The sequence below is a fragment of the Anser brachyrhynchus genome (assembly GCF_964034855.1).
Source record: "Anser brachyrhynchus genome assembly, chromosome: 2".
NCBI lineage: Eukaryota > Metazoa > Chordata > Aves > Anseriformes > Anatidae > Anser > Anser brachyrhynchus.
The window spans coordinates 111,082,088-111,103,097 of record NC_137695.1 but is presented as its reverse complement, the minus strand read 5'-3'; the positions used below and the strand labels follow the sequence as shown (position 1 = coordinate 111,103,097).

At 44.9% G+C, this 21,010-nt stretch overlaps 1 protein-coding gene across 1 annotated transcript in view; it reads right to left on the bottom strand.

Moving 5' to 3' along the window:
* The window catches only part of COLEC12 (collectin subfamily member 12), a 99,554-nt gene extending 85,189 nt beyond the window's left edge, over positions 1-14,365 (bottom strand). The window contains exons 1-2 of the mRNA XM_080581113.1: positions 13,996-14,365; positions 3,646-3,696 (exon numbers count right to left, since the gene is read on the bottom strand). Of these exons, the coding sequence (XP_080437239.1) occupies positions 3,646-3,696; positions 13,996-14,002 (58 nt within the window). The 5' untranslated portion in view covers positions 14,003-14,365. The remainder of the gene's footprint in view (positions 1-3,645; positions 3,697-13,995) is intronic.
* Between the last annotated feature and the right edge of the window lie 6,645 nt (positions 14,366-21,010).

Below are 21,010 nucleotides of genomic sequence, written 5' to 3'. Positions count from 1 at the left end.
TCAAAGTCCATTAGTTCCCTTTAACTTCCTTGCCTGCAATTAAGACCAGAGCTAGAATCTCAGAGGAGAGAGTCAAAACCTGAACAGAAAGAGATCTCATCCTGATACTTACCATCTAGAAAATGAGCTCTCAAGCCTGAGCATCCCCAAAATGTGGGATCTGAAATCTGAAAAGCAAGTTTTGACCTCTCCTCATTCATTCCCTCACAAAGAGGGGGGCGGGGGCTGTAAAACTCTGATTGATGGAATGGTTAACATTGGTGGCAATCTGGCAATCCAGTAGAGGTTTGCCAGTGGAGAGGCACAGCTGGTTATCTGGAGCAGATAACTTCAAAGCAGCTTCAGCAGTGACTGATGATGAAGTAACAGTGACGAGAAACATGCTTCATCGTTTTCTCACTGCCGCAACCTGAAGCCATGGGCAGCCGAGCCACCAGCCAGTGCTCTTCTGGCAGCATCCCTGCACATCTGGAGCATCCATTGAGAAGAAGGAAACAGCCTCAGTCAGCTGGAAAGAGCGTTTTCCTCCACCTCCCTGACCCCCTGCAGTGAATTTGTCCTACGCTTTGAGCGAAAAAATGCTGGTGTGTATTTTCCTAGGATCTTGAGGCTGTCTGCATGTGTGCTGATTGTTATTTAATATGTTACTGTGTTGTGCTTAGCATGTTTGGATTAATATAACCGGTTAGAGTTCAGTGGACTAAAGAGTTGCATGATAAATTCTCTGAAATCAGCTTATCTGAGGAGAAGGGACAGAAAGGTTCAGAAAAAGGGGAAGCAGTGCGTGCTGGCAGGATGGTGAGTATTCACTCTGCTTTTCAAAAGCTTCTTCCCCAAAACGAGTATTGCTTGAGAGTGCTTCCTGCCCTTCACAGATCTCTTCCTTCCTTGAACCAAACTACAGGCTCCAGCAACAAGGCAGCTAATAATAACTCCTCAGCTGAACTCGAGGAAAGCAGTTTGGTCAAGGCTTCGCGTGCCAGATGCTGACCAACACATGTTCCCAGCTGCCAGCAGTGACTCACCACAAGCCACGTTCTTTATGAACAAGTTGTGCGTTAGCCATCTCCCTCTTGGAACACATTTTGCTTCAAACAAGGCCTCCTGCTTACAAAAGATGGAGTCAAAGACACCTGAGTCATGGTCCTCCTACCCTGTCTCGTGTTAACAGGGTACACAGGGACTACTCTGGTCACAATATATTCATATAACTGCTGTATGATGGCTCCTGAAACAAACAAAATAACTATTGCTGTTAGCACTCGCTCCAGTTAGCTCCAGCTAACTCCAGCTCGCTGTTAGCTCGCTCCAGTGACTGTATACAAAAAGCGCTGAGATTTCTACAGCACCACCCAGCAGACAGGACAGGCCTCCTTTCAAAATGACCTTCTATCAAGGGCTTGCATAACAAAGCATGGTTCTTGTCTTGGGATTCTCCAAACATAGAATCATAGAATCATGTCGGTGGGAAAAGATCTTCAAGATCAAGTCCAACTGTCAACCTGACCCACCAAGTCCCATTACTAAGCCACATACCTTAGTGCCATATGTAAAACCTCTCAATGGTATGAAAGGAATATTTCATCTCTCCTCTTTACCAACATTAGTAATAGTATGTTTACCCTTTATCCTTGTTCTTTTATCCTTAATAATATCTTTAATTACCTGAATGCTCCCAACATTACCTGCTATTACAAGTGAGGATGCAGGGCCAAGAAGGAACACCACCTGGGACAGCAGGCAAAACGCCTCCTGCTGGTCTCAAACTACTTGGCTGTATTTCAGGCCCAATAGTAACCTGTGGTGCTCCACTGGAAATGCCTTTCTGGCTGGTTAGCATATTTCAGGTTTCCAAAAGATGTGCACGTCACCTTCCCGAATGGAGGAGCCAGCGCTGCTGAAGGCATATGGCTCCTGCTCCCCCAGATGTTGCTTGGAGGGTGGCTGGAGATGCAGCGATCACTGTAGAAATGGGAACGCACCAAAGCAGGCTTTCTAAAGGAGGGAAATAATCCTGCAGGTGGGCTGTGCCCTGTAGGTACCTCCACAAATGCTGGCATCCTCCTCCTGCCGTCTGCCCTACAAAGAGCAACGGCACAAGCACTCCTGGACAAGTGCAGATAAATCTGACCTACCTCTTGTGGGTAGCATATTGTTACTCAGGGCAAAGGAAAAAAAAAACGGTGGAAAGCAAGTCAAGACCCAGAAACCCCATCAGGTCACAACAACTATTACACTCACTGTGAGCATAGTGGGACACCCACTCCTTGCTGAAACCTCTCGCAGTTCACTGCAAGAGCATGCTGACACGGGGCAGATAGTTAGTGGGCAACATGGAGGGAAGCTGTTTTTATAGGTGCTAATGAACCCTAATATTTCTTATTCTCCTCAGCTGGAGGTGACAGAAATGAACAGATATTTTTTTTTCCCATTTCTCAAGATTTTTTTGCTGTTCCAGGGCCTAATCCAGAAAAAAAAAAAAAAAGACAAGAAACAAACTATGTGCAGCCGTACAGCAGGACTTTCCAAGCCACAGATGCTGGCTGACCTATCCAAAATAAAGCTCAACAGCAGGGAGTGGTGGAGTAGTTCAGGGGGTAGAAGAGGTCATGCGAATGTGATCCCCACCTCCCAGCCACTGCAACTCCTTATGCCACAAGTGTGCCTCCCCCTGCTCCTCTTGGGCTGGAGGGAATTGTTGACATTTTTCTTTTTTTCTTTTTAAATTCAGCCTGCTTTTCCTATCTGTTTGCCAAATGGGGTTGATGAAAGTGACTCCCGTTCCAGTCTCGAAGGATGCTGATCCCTGTTCAGAGACACATGGCCCTGCTTTCTTCACACAACAAGGCCATTTTCAGTGAACAACCATTGAAAAAAAATCGATAGACATTGCTTTAAGATTTTATCTATTTGGAATTTTTAGCTTAAAGTGTAGTTTATAAAAGGTTATTCTGCAGCATATTAAGTCCAACCTTTGGGTTCATTCGAGGGTAAATACAAGCAAAAAAGTTCCCCTACATCAACAGAGGCACAACAAAGAACTTGCTCAATCCTTGAACACCACATAGGAGAGTTTAACCAGGTTTTGGCTACATTAAACACACCCAGATCATCATACCCTCCAGATCAGGAGCAGATAAAGCTGTGGTAAGGGATTCTTGTTACCAGGACTGATTTTTGATATCAGAATGCATTCATACTGTATGCTTTTTCTTCTTTTTTTTTTTTTTTTTTTTGAGATCAGCACACAGAATAGTTCTTGGCTCAGCTGTCATGATGAATTTGGAGAGCCTAGAGAAGGTCCCATACAATTGCTCTGGAGATACCTACAGACCATGCTGTGCATCGGTCTGAGGCCTAAGGAAGGCACAGATGATGTTTCAGAGGCTCAGACTCTTTTTTACAGCCAGCACACTTCTCTGTTGAAGTGTGGACATGGTTTTCATAACACTGCTTCATGCAATGATCCAATAATTAACCAGTTCGTTTCTCATCACACATGCTGCTGGCAGACATCAGACTGAATGGGATGATGGGCCTGTACCTCTATGTTTGCATGCTGCCACTAAGGGAGTTTTAATAGCAGTTGCTTCACTTAACATAAGCACTCAGCAATAGTGAGCCGAAAGACCTGCTGTCACTTACCAAACCTCTTGTAGCCAAAGGACTGCACCTCCTCCTCTTCTGCAAAATCGTCTGGAGAAAGAAAGAAAGACACAGCACCAGGTTACTACTACCACTGGAAAAAGATGTTTGTTACAGATGCACTAGCTTTGCCCAGAGAGGTGAGATCCCATAAATGGTGGGACATAGAACTGACAAACTCAAACAGACGATAAATATAAAAACTGTTTCAGCCTTTTGTTCTCACCTTCACCAGCTACCAAGCTGCAAAATGCTAATAATCACAAATGTATTTTGTCTGAAGCTCGATTTCTCTCCACTTCCTTCCAGCAGCAATTACACAAAGGAAAAAGCTGGCATCAGCAGAAGAAACACACAAACTTCTTTTTTTTTTTAAAAAAAGGATATGTTTGTGTTTGTGCATTCAACCTCCTTCTGCTAACCTGACCTTTCCTTCTGCTGAGGCAGAGGGAAGCAAGAGCCCTGCCTGCTCCCAGAACCAGGTTTTGCCCAAGCCCAGGTTGCCCTCAGATTCCTGATTTCTAGGAGGAAGAGAAAGAGACATATTCCCCTTCCTGCACGCACTATTTCATGTAGTGGGGAAGCCTCCAGGGCTCCCTTAAATCAGCACCTAGGGCATCGCTTCTGAGGGGGTGCCAGCCTGCCTCCACACTGTGGAAAATGCCAGGGGCTGACAGCAATCCCTGCTCTTCGAAATCCATCTGCTCCCATGCTTTCACTTGCATTGCAGTCTTGGAAGGATAGACTCAAAGGTGAAGAAAAGATACGGTTCTCATCCAGGCTCAGCAAAGTCTAAATTGTTTGGGTGTACGACCAGGAACAAATCTGACCTGCACCTACTTCTGACATGTTGAAGTCTGAAGAAGATGTTGCCTGATGTACCTAAGAAGTCCCTGAAATGCATCATTTTGCAGAACTTCACCCTTTGCTCAGATAGCACTTTTGACAAAACAGCTCAAAACTTGTCTTCTTCACCAGAAATTACACATTTCACTCACTGTCAGAGGTGTTCTTGTCTATCTTCAGCTGGACCCCCATTTCAGACATACATTTAAGAAATGCAAGAACCAGTGGAAGCTCCTTAGGCAAAACAAACAAATCCTGATTTTGAAGACAGCAAGAAATTCAAAAAAAATCCAGCACCTCACAATCATACCAAATCTTATCTGAAGACAAGGTCACCTGACAAAACATGACAAATCCTGATAAACCAAGCAACCATCAACAGCCAACAAGCAAGCCTCTCATCCCAACAATGAATTACTCTGTAAAAATCTTCCCCTCTTGCACAAAAGATAAAAGCTGCACAAAAAAAGATAACAGCACCAGAGCTCTCAGCTTCCTGCCTTCCCTTGCTAACACAATCACCTCCCATTTCTCTGGAGGGCGAAGTGGCTTATCTGATCCATATCTGACTTATGCAGCCAGGCTGTGCTTAGATCCTGTGGCTGCATCCCACACCACATCTCCAAGAATTTCCTCCTGGGCCATCATCAAGTGCCTCCACCCCAAGCGCCTGTGACTTCTGATTTTAAAGACAGTATCAGAGATCAGAGTAGAAGAAATACATGAGTTTTGAGCACCTGTGGCTGATATTTAAAAAAAAAAACAAAAACAAAAAACTTTTTTACATCAGTGCTGCCCATACAGTTGCACGGGGCTGCAGCTGCTGTAAGAGAGTTTTATTTGACATAGCAAAAGTCATAAGTTTGAAATATTTTACTTGAGTTTAAATTCAACTTTTCTTGGTTCTGAAGAGGATTGGAAGGAATGCAACATTTCTGCTACATAGATACAGATTTATATACAGGCAAGGAATATCTCCCTGGGTGAAAAATCTGAAGGGCATATTCCTCCTTGAAGCAGATAATAAAGCAGTATCCGTTTTCATGTCCCAGGTAGAATTTACTCCTTAGGGTTGGAAAGACCAGCCATAGTTTAGGTATAGGATGGTCTACAGAGCTGCGAGCTGAAAGAGAGAGAATCTAGAACAGAATGAAGGTTCATTTAAAAAAAAAAAGTGAACTTTGGGTGAAGCAGAAATGCACATGAGCAGCCAGCTGTATTTAACCGCACAGGAGAAGGACCACTGGAGACCTCCTGTTCCGTCAGGTTTACAAGAGCCTCCTTGGAGGCCTACAACAGACTGTCACATGGAGTTTACAGCACACTGCTGAAAATAGGTGGCTATCTGTAGCTGAGTTGGAGTACCTCAAATATTGTAGGTAGTCAGCACAAAGCAAGAGCTCTGATCCCCTCTAAAAAAGGCTTTGAGATATTTTGGCAATATCCACGCTACACCTAGTGCAAATGCCAAATACTGCTTGCCTTCCAGTTATAAATTATTACTGCAACACCTCTCATAAATACAGTTGTAGAGTTAAATAAGTTACAGTACAATGCTTCAAGGGAGTGGAAATTATAAGAAGGCAGTTCAACTGGGGATTAACACAGCGAACAGAGGGAATTCATTTAATCTAAAACAAATTGGACTCTCATTTGATTAATTTGCTAGAGGCGAAGCAAAAATCTGTTGACTAGAACTGTGTAATTTCTGGTTCTTGTTCTTAAATCTTAAATAAATTAATCACGGGCCACTTCTGAGTCAGCGCTGAGGTCAAGTAAGAGAGAGCTGGCCTGGAGCCAAAAAGGATGCTAAATCTGCCCTGGGACTACCCAGGTCCTATAACCACTGCACTGCTCACTCCCTTCTGGAGCAGCACAGGATCTGAGAAGTCTTTGGTGCAGTGTGATTTTAGGGAAATTGTTTCCATTTTATCCCTTCCCTTTAATGGGCGCCTTTTTGGCATATGGGAGGTGTTTTGCAAAGCGGCTAATGTACGTGTCCAGCTGTCACTTTCTAACAGTACACCCTGCTCAGCCATTTCAGTATAATTAACTTATAGAATCATAGAATAATTAAGGTTGGAAAAGACCTCCAAGATCATCTGGTCCAACCATCCCCCTACCACCAATGTCACCCACTAAACCATGTCCCTAAGCACCACATCCATTTCCTTAAACACCCCCCCCAAGGGATGGTGACTCCCCCACCTCCCTGGGCAACCCGTTCCAATGCCTGACTCCTCTTTCTGAGGAGAAATTTCTCCTAAATTACAACCTAAACCTCCCCTGACGCAACTTGAGGCCATTCCCTCTAGTCCTATCACTAGTTATCTGTGAGAAGAGGCCAACCCCCAGCTCCCCACACCTTCCTTTCAGGTAGTTGTAGAGAGCAATAAGGTCTGCCCTGAGCCCCCTCTTCTCCAGACTAACCAACCCCAGTGCCCTCAGCCGCTCCTCACAGGACTTGTGTTCCAGGCCCTTCACCAGCTTTGTAGCCCTTCCCTGGACACATTTCAGGGCCTCGATGTCCTTCTTGTAGTGAGGGGCCCAAAGCTGAACACAGCACTTGAGGTGTGGCCTCACCAGAGCAGAGTACAGGGGGACGATCACCTCCCTGGTCCTGCTGGCTGCACTATTCCTGATACAAGCCAGGATGCCGTTGGTCTTCTTGGCCACCTGGGCACACTGCTGGCTCATTTTCACGCAAGCATCGACCAATACCCCCAGATCCTTTTCCTCTGCACAGCTTTCAAGCCACTCTGCCCCAAGCCTGTAGCACTACATGGGGTTGTTGAGGCCAAAGCGCAGGACCCAGCACTTGGCCATGTTGAACCTCAGTAGACCTCAGAACTATAGAGATGCTGGGTCGTGTGCTGGCTACAGACACACAGCATTCAACTATTCCTACAACTTTTCTGTGTGGTAAACATGGGTTAAAAAAGGAACCTTTGTTTAAAGTCTTCAATTAAGGAAAGACACAAATGTCCCATACTAAATTTCAAAATCCATGGAAATATATTTCGGGAGAGAAAGAGGTATCCGGGCTGAAAATGGTTGTGCCAAGTTTCACCTCAGATTTTAGAAGCTAATTTATAACCCCCTGAAACCTGGATTTACAGCGCATTACAACTTACCCCTAAGTACCATGCTGGGAACTCGGGACTGTGAGACTAATTTGCAGCAACAATGACATCCAGTATAAGAGTTTCCTTTAAAATAAATCTCTCTATAATGTGCGTTCTCAAAGAGCTTTAATCGTTAGGGTGCTGCATTTCCCACCAGCTTAATGGGAGCTGTATAGTTATATAGCAGTGCAACTCTGTAAAATTCATTATAATATTATCAAGAAGCCTTTTTTTTTTTTTCTTTTCTTTTCCATTATGGTATTCCTCTCTTTATCCCATAAACCAGCATCAATGCAGAATGCTGCTCATATGGGTGCAAAAAGGGTGGCTGGAGGGACTGCCTGCAGTGTCCTGAAGCTGTTTCTTCCCACCTTCTCCGTCTCATTCCTCTCACTGGGCTTGTCCACTTGTGAGGTTTCTGTAATATTAACATGTGTTCAGACAGAAGAGCACAGTGAGCACCAATATCTTTCTCATATCACATTTCAAAAGCTTTTTGAGCAGCGCCCAGATTTATATGCATTTCTGGTCACTATTAACGGAGCCTACATTCAAAGTGCTGACCTAGAGGTGAAACTGAGCCAGCAGAAGCACGGCAAGCAGCTGCAGCCTTCAGATGTTGATGACTTCATCAGTCTAATTGGTTTGCACTGGTTTTTGTAGCTTTTACTCTGGACAGTCTCCTACTTGTGCTAACGGGCTGTAACCTCTCTGTCTTCACAGATGCTTCACTTCACTTGTCTTCTTCTTATGATTTTCTCCATTCCCTTTTCCTTATGGACGCTTTTCACGTTCAAGTCTTTCCCTTCCATTTTGACAAGCTCTCCCTCATAAAAACCCAACCTACATTGAAAACCCTTCCCTACTGATGCAGTCCCGAGCCGACACGTCGCCATGGCTGGCTCTGAGCTCAGCACCACTCTTTTCCATCTGGTGCTTTGCCTCCTCTCTGAGAGAGCTCCTTTGGACGGGGGTTATATATATTCTGCATCTGCAGAGCAGCTGGCTCCAGTGGGTCTTTGGAGAAGCTGAGGCAGAGGTTCAGCTGAGGCAGCCCTGGAAGAGAGCCCACCTCCACGCATCCCCAAGCATCCTTTGGGATGTCGCTTCAGCCTGGATCCTGGCAACGAGACTGAGGCTTTTCCCCACCCCTGTCCTTCAGATCTGGGAACTGGTCCGCTGTCTGTACCGCAATAAAGCAAGAGGGAAGGTCGCAGATCACAGACCATCTCTTGAGATTTACAACCCAAGACTAGGATTGCATCTCTCATCACCTACCACATGCATAAAACAAACAAAAAAAACAGTCATGGCAAGTGGGTGCATTTCAGTGTTATGGTCTTGGTGTACACCCCAAATCGTACGCCCAAAAAATGTGAGAGCTCACAGTAAGAATGCAAAAAAAAAAAAAAAAAAAAGTGAGAGAAGATTAAGAGACTCAGAGGTATAAGAATCATGACTCTACTTTTGCTTTTTAGGCACAAAATGAAGAGAATAAATTTTTTTCTTGAACAAAACTTGTTAGCCCATGAATGCTACAGAGCAACGCTGCACTGCTGGGGCCAGGACCAGCTGCACGGTGCAGAGGGCTGACCTTAGAAGTTAAAGGTTTAAATCATATCATATTTCAGTGTAATGATTTAAGGGCAAACAGATCTGTTCTCATTAGTGCGCTGAAAACTCTTGCCTCCCTGTCTGCATGTTGGAGGAGGCAATTAACAAGAGCATTAAAACAGCATACGCATTCCTGAACAACATACTTCTATATTGCCTCCCATAAGTCATCCACTTTGTTTCCTAGCGACGTCCCAGTCTTCACCTCAAATTTATGCACCAAAAGGGATCGCAATTTTAGGTGGAAGCAGTCAAATTCCAAAGACAATTCATCTTACGCTGATCCCTCGCTCGCACAGACCACACTCAGATTATTAGGAGGATCATGTTCACTTTCAGTGCCTGCTAAAAAGCGCCTTTATTTTGCTTCCCGTGGGGGAAATCTCTGTTTTGATATGAGAGAACCTCAGGATAAGGAGCGTTTTGTGAATCTGAAGATAACTGGGCACACATCCTTCGCATGCTGAATTGCCTTCATCCTTGACATTTCTTCCAGCTCTCTTTCTTTCTTTGACTCTGTTTTTGCTCTGCAAGCCCTGTATGACCATGCAAGACTGTTTCCCTCCCTACCTGCTAGCCAAGCCAGCAAAGGTGTTTGAACCTATGAAAACAATGGCCTTTGAGTATGGATGTAAACCAAGCGTAAAGCGGCCGTGACAAAAAGGGCTCTATTCAGCTCTCAGCTGTAGCGAAACCAGCCTAGAATAAATTCCTCTTCTCCAAAGCAGCAGAAGAAAGAGCCACAAGAGATTTTAAACAACTGCCTTCCTCATGCAGATCGACTCCCTGGTGCTACTCTTGCTCCTGCGTGTCTGGGAAAAGTAGAGTATTGAAAGCTAAGATGCACAGTTACAACTTCTTACCAAAAATAACCCCGTACTAAATAACTTATATGCTAATTCTGCTTAAGAGCCATTACTGTTGTACAGTCATATTTCTACTTGTGCAGTAACAGATTTCCCTTGTAGTTTCACAGCTTCTAAAACTCTGCTTTCTTTCATCTATGTGGCTAAGGAGGCTATCCTTTGACACATGCATGCCTGATCATCTTTCTCATACACATATTTAAAATCCTCTATTGCTACCAGCCAATTCAGGATACACTGGCTGTATAGTAGCGTTGCTCGGGATTTGTTCTGCGTTGTATCACACATTTATTATAACTGCTCATGCCTTTGAACTTCTGTAGTAGGGTCCTGTGACATGTCCAACACACACCGCTCAGAGCTTTTGCATATGTTTCATGTTTATGTCACTATATTCATATAAACTCTGTTATAACTGGAGTAAGTAAAGGTTACTGGATCACTCCACTTCTAATCCTTGTTTTTCAGATGCCTTCTGGCTTCTGCAAAATGCTCTGGACCGGATTTTTTGAAATTTGCAGTTTGCTGTTTCTATCCAGGGAAGACCTATTTGCAGACAGCCATTCGTTTGATTTCGTGCACAAGAAGATTAGAGAGGGAGAGAGACACGTTTCTCTAGCATTCGAAAATCAGCTTTATTCTTTAAAAATAGCAGTGGCATCAAAATGGTTCGAAAGACAAAATGTGTCAAGAAGGCAGACATCATATAAAGAGATTATTTACTTCAAGACTTTTCAAGGCAGTCAAGAGAGAACAGGAGAATTTTGCATGCACATTCAAGTGTTGAAAGCAGAGGTTTCACCTATAGATTATATCCAGGCTCTAGGTTAAAACACAGAGGGGGTGGTTTTAGTACTCTGGGCTGATCTCCTATTAATTGCCTGGTAAAGTGTACGCTGTGTAAGGCAAACAGGTATACAGGACCAGCTTTGGTCCGCTGAAAACTCTCCGGACGAAGCAGATAGGGCTGCCTTCGAGGCATACACGCTAAGAAAACTGGGCGGTGTGACCACTTCTGAGGCTTTACTGATTGCAGCGGCATACAACCAAGGACAAACCTCCCCCGTCGTTTCACTCCATGCATTTTTATTTTTATTTTTTAAATGAGACAAACTGCACAGGACAGGGTATTCGGTCAGACACTCGTTCTCATGTATAACACAGATGACTTTTCCTCTGCCACGAGCATCGCTGTACAGGCAGTACAGCAAGGTGCCTGCTCGGGCAGAGAGGAAGAGGTCGGAGGAGGATCAGTGGAAAGAAGCAGCTGGGCTGCCTTAGCCACGTACCGCAGAGCACTGCTGCCACCCCAGACCAAGAGTCCCAAAGAACCACCTTGACTGTGTCATCAGTAGTCTGTCATTGCCCAAACAAAATCCACATTTCAAATGGCAAAACCACAGCAGCCACGCCTGCACCGAGTACAGATCTGGTTTACAATAAAAATTACAAAATATATCACGGATATATAGAAAGAACAACACGTTTCCCTGCCTTAAATCAGGCCCAGTGTTATTGAACATGTGGTGCTGTTTGACTATGAGGAAGCTGTTTTCATTTGTTTCCTAGGCGAGAAATGCTGCTTTGTACCCCAACACATAACTAAAACTTAGAAGAAAACTTATCATTTGATAAAGACACACCTGACCCTAAAGCAGTTGAATCCCTTTATAAAGTACATGAATTATTATTAAAATGTATCATAAAGTTTGTGAGCTCAGTGTAGTTTGCTGGAGGTAAAACTGCAAGAGTATTAAGCATAAACCTCAATTTATTTTGCTGATTTAAAACATAACACTTTGCAAATCCCAGCAATGGAAAATATAATTTATTCCTTACAGATACTTAGTGATGTAATTATTTAGATATTCCTCTGTTCTCCAGAGAGGGTAGATACAGAGGCAGCTGCAATCAACAGACCATCTTGTTATTGAGAAAGATGTGTAGCTACAGTGACTTCTAAGGTCCTACAATTATCACCACCATCAAGTTTAAAGAGAAAATGTGAAAAAAAATAAATATGCACTCAGAAAATGAAAACACAGAGTCAAAATTTGCTTTGGCTCTGTAGCTTCCGTTAACACCGGCAATGGCACTTGACCCGATGATTTGTCTGAAGGCTTTCATTTCTCTGGTTATTAGCACAGTCATGTTCTTTTTTACACATTTTATTACTGATTTCTGTAATTCTGCAGGGGGAAAGAAGTAAGACGGCTGTGATTGCTCTCGGGGAAGCCGACTGGCAAGGGCTAGCAAGCAGAATGAAGCATCTCGCTCTCGCTAGGGCGCGGGCGTCAGCACGTGCTCACGGCAGGGGTGACATCGCCCCTCCAAACGCCACTTCTCCAGTTTGCAAAGAAGAGCACCGGAGGCAGAGCAGAAGGAGACAGAAGTCGTACTGTGCCAGACCACGTCCTACACACGCTTACAAACACAGCAAAATGCTCGCTGGTTTCAGCGGATTCAAACCCAGGTCCCAGGTGCCATGCATCACAGCACGTGGCTACCCAAAAACATTGCTGTCCTCTGCCCTTTGCCTCCCCCCACACAACCAGCAGGGTCTCAGCCCCAGCAAAAACGGAAAGTAAGGCTTTCAGTGATAACAACCGTGGTCTTATACCCCTGGATTCCCATTGTTTTGGTTTGTTCCTGCCATTACGCTTACGCTGATAATGACAAGCCGATGACAAAACTTTTGGCACGAGTGCCCTTATAAATAAAGATGACAAGAACGTTATAAATACATTATTTTTAATGTGTTGCGGGGTCCTGCAGAGAGATTCTGTCACAGGGCCAGAAGTAACTTAAATGGGGGGGGGCTTGCAAAAACAAAAAAAAACAAACAAAACAGCTCCCCCCCCCCCAAACAAATAAATAAATAAAAGGCTTCTTCTCCCTTTGGGCAGCTTCTCTGGCAAGTGAATAAATAATCACATCATTTGGTGTCCCAGGCTCTGGAAACTCAGTGTAACTATCATGATGTTTACTGGCCTCCTGGCATCTGGAACCAACCTCCGCAATCCAAGCACAGGCACACCGGTGCCCAAAAGCAATTTTCTTGTGTGTGTGTGTTGTGTTTTTTCCCTTTCACCCTTCCAGTTTATTTTTGTCTCCGAAGCAAAACGAGACCCAGCCCTCCCAAACTCCCCAGTACTTCCTAAACTTTCCGTAACGTCCTTTGATGTTCTCACTGTAGCTATCGCCCGGCATGTACGGGCTCTCTGCCTTTTGCTGTAAGGCTATCAATTTTCATAAACAGAAGGCTTTCTTGCAACCCCCGATATATCTTTACTAGGCTACGGCGTAGCAATTTGCCATGTTTATTATCTACTACACCTCAGTCACAACTTTTTAGGATGGGGTCAGCCGGCAGCAGCGGCACGCTTCACCCATTTGAAAGGAGAAGGCGGGGGGAAGAGGATGAGGGAAATAATAGGAAAAGAAACGAAGTTTCAGCTTTAGCAGATGCAGAGCGAAGCCCAAATATTTTCCAGTCGGTGGACGTCGAGGAGAAATATGCCAAATACATTTCACAAGCCAGTTTAAGCCTCCGCTGGCACCTAATCACTGCCAGATGTTCAGCAGCGACACCGCGAACATCGCGCAACGCCGGCAAAAAAGTAGTAAAAATTTAATAATAATAGATAGAAGTAAAGAAATAAAAGAGGGAAAAGTTAAACTCCTCGGCACGCCGCGGATGGAGAAGGGGGGAAATAAAAGGAGGGCGGCGGGGGGGACACCGGGACGCCCCGCTCCGGGTGAGGGGCCGGGGGCTGCCCGGTGCCGGTGCCCGGTGCCCGGCGCCCGGTGCTCGGTGCCCGGTGCTCGGTGCCCAGTTCCCGGTGCCCGGTGTGGTGTCGGCGGCGGAGCGCTCCCCCCGCTGCCGTCCCTACCTTTACCTTTCATCTTGGCGCCGGGGCGGCTCGCATAGGACGGACGGGGCGCGGCGGGGGGTGGCTGCCTACAGCCGGGCCATGCCGGGGGCCGGGCGCGCCCTCGCCGCCGGCCGTGCCGCTGCTCATACACGCCCGGCCGCTGCCGCTGCCGCTGCCCCTGCCGCCCGCCGTGGCTCCTCGGCCGCCGGCGGCACCGCGATCTCGCCGCCAGCCCCGAGCGGCCCGGCCCGGCCCCGCCGAGCCGCGGCCCGGCCCCGCCTCCCGCCCTCCGCCCCGGGGAGAAGGGGCCGCGGCCGGGGCCGTGCGGGGCCTGAGGCGGGGCAGCGCTGGGCCTGAGGGGGGGGCTCGCTGGTCGCCCGCCGGTCTCTGGGTGTCTCTGGTGTCACCTCGTGTCATTTGGTGTCACCTGGTGTCACCTCGTGTCACAGGTCCCTCCCTGCGGGGAGGGAGAGGGGGGGGACCTTTGGGTGAAAGCCCAACGCCGTGGGTGTGCGCCCGTGGGTTGGGAAGGGGCTGCGGGACGTGCCACGCTCAGCCTGGCGCTGGCTCCTGATGAGTTCCGTGGGGTCGTGTGTGGTGCGTGGCCTGAAGGTTGTGTGTGAATGTTTGTGGGGTCGGGGACAGACAGGGCAGGCGTCTTTTATTTCTCAAGTTGTGGATGCTGCCAGGAGTAATGGATCATCTACTGACTCCTGTTTGCATGAAAGGCACACTGTGATTTTATGCAAGCGTACTCTTTTTTAGTCTTTGAGGACAGTGATAACACTTTATGGTCCAGCTTTAACGACTAACATCAGTGTCAATGAAGCGGAGCTTAAGCAACATGCACCGTTTTGTTCAGGGGATGAGCGAAGTCGCAGAGGTGTCAGAGAGGCTTTCCCGGTGCAGAAAGGAGATGCAGGCAATTTTGCCTCAGCTTTGCAGTTAGAGGTATCACAGCCTGTTGAATGGGGGGATGCCCAAAGAAGTGTTTGTGCTGTGTGGTCTTTTCAGCCAGTCTCTGGCTCCGATGGGGATCACTGTACCGCAACGGTCATGGGCCAATACCTCAGGATTACTTTAACATCAGGTCAAACAGCATTGGAAACCTCTCAGGTAGGATCTCACCTGAGCAAGGAACAGAGGATTAAACTCACAAAAAGTAACTGTTGTAGAGCAAAAATTAAAGCCTGGATTTAGAAATTCAAGTCCCTTCATTTGTTTTGATACCTTGTGTTGACAATCACTTGAGCGAGTTTTGCTGTCTCAGAAGCGGTACCTGTTCTCTTGCAGTGCGGTGTTGCTGAAAATACTTGTGCACCAGCTGCAGTAGCCATTTGCTACTTTAAAGCAGGGCTCAGATATCAAAGAGACTTGACCCAGCTTTTAGTTTGCACACTGGTAGTTGACTGGAATATCTATTTTTGGTACAAGTCATTAGTAAAACACAAAAATGTGAGTGTAGTCATGAGGTAGTTAAGGATGTCCTGTAGCAGAGTGTTGGGTTAGGACAACAGCACTCAGAATGCTTATAGGACCAATTAATGCTTGGTCACTTCTGTGTTTTATTTTGGATCCTAATTTAACTTACCGCTTTTGTTTTGAAGAACCAATATTGTTCAGTTTCACAAACTACAAAACTATCCTGACTCTGATCCAAAGCCCATGGATATGTTTCCAAGTAGAAATCTTTCCATTAATTTTCATGGACTGGATGAATCCAATAATGAAGCCCCATTTTCGAAAGGAAAACTACTTCTATTTGAAAGCCGAGTGCTGAAGGAATGCAGGAAAAGGAAAAGGAAAAGGAAAGGAAAAGGGAAAGGGAAAGGGAAAGGGAAGGGGAAAGGGAAAGGAAAAGGAAAAGGAAAAGGAAAAGGAAAAGGAAAAGGAAAAGGAAAAGGAAAAGGAAAAGGAAAAGGAAAAGGAAAAGGAAAAGGAAAAGGAAAAGGAAAAGGAAAAGGAAAAGGAAAAGGAAAAGGAAAAGGAACATTACTTTAAAACTGTGATATCATGGAACGGACAAGGAGCAGGAATGTGCAGGAATTTAGAAAATTCCTCAAAAGCAGTTACTGATAACACTTTTAACTCTTCAGAGATCAGCTTTAGTGAACCAAGCAATAGCAAACAAATATTGCAGAGACTTAGGGGTCTGTGACTTGTGAACTGCTGTGTCTGAGGAACATGTGTTCCTTACTAGCTGAAAGAAAAATTATTAGTATTTTGAATTAATATAGAAATTTATGATTGATTCGTTAGGTCCCAAATGTACCTCCATTCTTGTGACTTTAAAATAATTAATAATTACAGACATAGTGGGAAACTTCATATTTCTAAATTACGCTTCTATATTCTCTTTTATTCATGTAACTTGTATTTCACATCAAATTTCTTATAAATACTTTATATATTAAAATGGTTGATGATCTTCAACTGATAAAATTTTAAACTCTGTGCTAGCAAAGAAATTTAGACGAGCTGTGAACTGTTCTATTGTTTTCACTTTCATCGATGCATTTCATGTGTCAAATTTTCCCTCTAAACCCAAGTATTTATTTTTCTATTTCTGAAGTGTTCCTTCTTTCTACTGACTCATCTTTGTCTGACAGAAGAAGGTAGAGCTGTTAGACACTGTCACCACCCTTATCAACCCTAGGGTTAATGAACCCACAAAAGGGGAAACCAGATTGCTGATGGTTGTTGGAGATGGGGAAGTTGATCGAGCATAATTAATGAACCTAATATCAATGGATTGCAATGTTATGGAGCATATACTCTCTTCATCAAACACAGTTTGAAGAAACAGGAGAATTATGGAAGATCAAAAACAAAACAAAACAAACCAACCAAACAAAAAAAACAACCCCAAACAACCCAAAACCAAACAAATAAACAAATTGGCATGGTTGTATGGGGTTTACATAGCAAGGTTTTGGTAGCAGGGTGACTGCAGGGGTGGCCTCTGTGAGCAGAGCCCAGCAGCTGCCCCATGTCAGATCAGAGCCAGCTCCAGCCGACTCCAAAAGGGACCTGCTGCTGGCCAGAGCTGAGCCAGGGAGAGATGCTGGGTGGGCCTCTGGGAGAGCTGATTGGAGAAAGGAAAAACAAACAAACAAACAAATAAAAAAGCCTGCTGTGCAACAGCAGCTGGGAGAGAGGAGTGAGAGCCAGCCCTGCAGACCCCCAGGTCAGTGCAGCAGGAGGGCAGGAGGTGCTCCAGGCAGGCAGCAGCAGTTCCCCTGCGGCCTGCGGAGAGGCCCCTGGTGGAGCAGGCTGTCCCCCTGCAGCCCATGGGTCCCACACGGAGCAGATCTCCACGCTGCAGCCCGTGGAGGAGCCCCCGGTGGAGCAGGTGGATGTGGCCTGGAGGAGGCTGCGGCCCATGGAGAGCCCCCGCAGGAGCAGGCCCCGGGCCGGAGCTGCAGCCCGTGGAGAGGAGCCCACGCAGGAGCAGGGGTCTGGGGGGAGCTGCCGCCCGTGGGGGACCCGTGCTGGAGCAGTTTGCTCCTGGGGGATGGACCCCGTGGTACGGAGCCGTGTGGGAGCAGTTCTTGAAGAGCTGCTGCCTGTGGGCAGCCCCCGCAGGCTCAGTTCGGGAAGGACGGCATCCCGTGGGAGGGACCCCACGAGGAGCAGGGGCCGTGAGGGAGCGGTGGAGATGAAGCGTCAGGGACTGACCGCAGCCCCCATTCCCTGTTCCCCTGCACCATTTTGTGGGGAGAAGGTAGAAGAGAGTGGATGTGGGGAAGGTGTTTTTAGTTTTTGTTTCTCACTTCTCTAGCTTGTTAGTAATAGGCAATAAATTTCTTTAATCTCCCTGTGCTGAGTCTGTTTTGCCCGTGACAATAATCGTTGAGCGATCTCCCTGTCCTTATCTCAACCTTTGAGCCCTTTTCCATCGTATTTTCTCCCCCTGTCCTTTTGAGGTGGGAAAGTGAGAGAGCAGTGTGGTGATTCTTAGCTGCCCATTCGTGTACAATTACTACAATAGTTTAGAAACATTGGCTTTAAAAATCAGCAAGAGCATGTCTCTCCCTATCCCTAAATGGACTCTGCTCTCCAGTCTCTTCTCCACTGTTTGTGTTTCAACTGCCTTCATACACAGCTTCCCAGATGTCCCCAAATGTCCATTTGTTAGGGATGAGCACTCTAAAAATGATGGTCTGAGTACTTCAAAAGCAGACCTGTCTTATGTTTAGTTTGGCTACGACCACCCCATCCTACCTTTGGGCGGTAGGTTGTGGGCTACAGTTTTCTATAGGGCTGCTGGAGTCCCCTGGGGTAGGATACAGTGGAGGTACAGGAGGACAGTACTGCAGCAGGCAAAGCTGACAGAGGCACAGCAGTCCCCATGGCACTTCCTGCAGCCAACCTGCCAGGAATATTTTGTTGGAAGTGGCATCACAGATCCTAGGGTTTGAACCATTTCTGGGTGGAATGAGATCGCATTACTGGGGCCGCTCAGAGCTAGATGGTGTGGTGGTCCTGTTGGTTGGGCATCTTTCCCTTTCTTTTCCCATGCCCTGTGAGCATTGTCCCCAGTCCTGCATATTGAGCTTTTTATACTCTCTTTTATGTTTTTCAAGTTTCATTCAAAGCCATGGCATTTACCAAACACAATTCCACTGCCTCTCTGGTTAAACTCACTGATTTCAGAAACAGTTTCAAGCATATTTTCTTATTCTTTCCTTTTTAAGAGCCTACATGTATTTAGGCTGTGTTCTAGGGAAATCTACATTCACAATAATACTTCATTCTAGGGACTTTATTGTTACTCTAGTTGAGGACAAAAATTATGAAGCCTGTTTTTTTATCCAATAGCAATAATCTAACATTGTGCTACTGCAAGTTTGCCATGGCAGCCTGTCACAAAGCGATCCTTCATTGCAGCCAGGGTCTACAGGATCTAAACAAATTGTCCTTGTTTAGAAAATTTAATGCCTCAGTTACACAGAACTATTACAATTTATTAATGGAATGCTGAAATGAGGTACCCAAGTGAGAACTTGACAGTTGCTGTGGCATAGTGTGACCTTAAGCACTTGCCAACCAGGTGTTAGTTGGTAATGTTTTCCTTGCTACAGTCTTCTCTTGAATAGCAATAAGTTCATTTATAAGATTTCACACTCACTTCTACTCTGCAAAACATGTTGAAATTTGCCAGCGATTCAAAAGAAAAGATGTAAATTTTATCTTCCTATCTGTATTTTTGAACAATTTGTGCAAAAATTGCTGCAGTGATATTACAAAACATACGTGGTTCTTGCTCACTCCGATTCCACTTCACAACAGTCCATTTCTCTGACCTGGCTCTTTCCTGTAGGCCAGCCTCCAAAAATTTTTATTTATTTTTTTTCAGAATCACTCCTTTCTTCTCCAACCACAAGCTATTTGGCGCATCTTAGAGAGATGCTGGAAGCCGTGGTCCATGCATGTAAAGGTATGTGTGCCATTCTCTTTGAATGGCAGCCTTCTAATTGCCTGAGCCCACATGCAATGTGAAGGGCAACAATTAAATACAAAAATCTGAAGAAAAATTGAATGCATCATTGAAAAGAATTGCATGTGATGCAGGAACCATATGTGGGATATCATTTGTCTGAAGTAAATACCATTTGGGCTCAATACAAAATGTGCATTTGAAAAGTAAGAGTTGAGTATTATAACATATTTTAATGATAAATCTTTTTCTCCACAACAATTTCATATTGTTGTTAATGACCATTTTGGATCTGTGCCCAGAGCAAAGATATTATCCTTGGATCTGGGTAATGAGTTTGTAAATGATCTGGAACAAATGCTGAAGTTATTTACTAATAATTTTGTTAAATCCACAGATGAGCCTTTTCTTATTCTGGGTAATTAGCATCATAATTTGAAAGTATTTATTTATCTAGACTTGCTTCTGACAAGTGAGTTTTTGTTTGTTTGTTTTCCTTTTCCTGTTTTGATTAATTGGGAAGCTGAAGAAAATTCTGAAAGCAACAAAACACCTGGTTATCTTTTAAGTGAGCCAAAGTTACTCAGAGAGACAGACTTTTGTTCTAGGTATGTGTTCTAGGTATGGTTTGACTGTTGATCATGTGAAGGCCCATGTGCCATTTTTTTTTTCTGTTGATTGCTGTGATCTTTTTCTTTCAGAAGTTGAACTTCCTGTAGGAATAGCATGACAGGGCTCTAAAATGGACTGGATGGTTATATTGCCCTACATTTAAAGAAAAACAAACTGCTGGAATGCAAACAAAAGTACAGTTATGACTTTTACCTGCAGACAATATTTATGGACATCTATTTTTCATATTTTTTTTATATTTGATGAAACACACCATTATTGTTATGTTGTTGTTGTTGTTCTTGTTTTGTATTTTGAATGAAGGGTGATTAATTCCAGGTCAGAAAGTTTGGGAAATTGTATTCTGGCAATTTATAGACCAATTTCCTTGCACAGTATTTTGTCAAAATTACTGAAAACAACTGTAGCTATTGCTACAGTTGATTGAGTTTTGTGCACCAAGATTTCATATAATAAAAAGTTATTCCATTACTGCTAGAATGCTTAACTGTTGAAGACAGAAAAACCAAGACCAAATAATTAGTGCCAGATTTTATTAGGATGCTTGCAGAAGTAGCTTTTTATAGATTAGTAATAACATTTTGTTTGTACATAGTGTTGATTTATTTCAACACACAAAGTAAAATAATTCTGATTTCCTCAGAAATAATTTCTCACTGCCCAAGGTCTGTTTGTGTCAGTTCTTTGACTGGAATATACCAAAATAATACTGGCCATGGTTTGACTCATGTTGATGGAAGGAGGTAAAGATCTTGACACGTTTTGAGGCTCTTCAAATGCCAATGACATTCCACTTCTGGTTATCTTCAGTGGGAGCTTGCAAGCAGCAATCTTCTATCAGAATTTGGCTCTTTCAGCCCAGAGGACCATCTTACAGTTCTGGTTACATGCCATGCATTTTATCTACAGTTCACAGATGGGTGGGCATGTTCTACATGCTCCTGTACAGCTGTGCAAGTTCTCCTA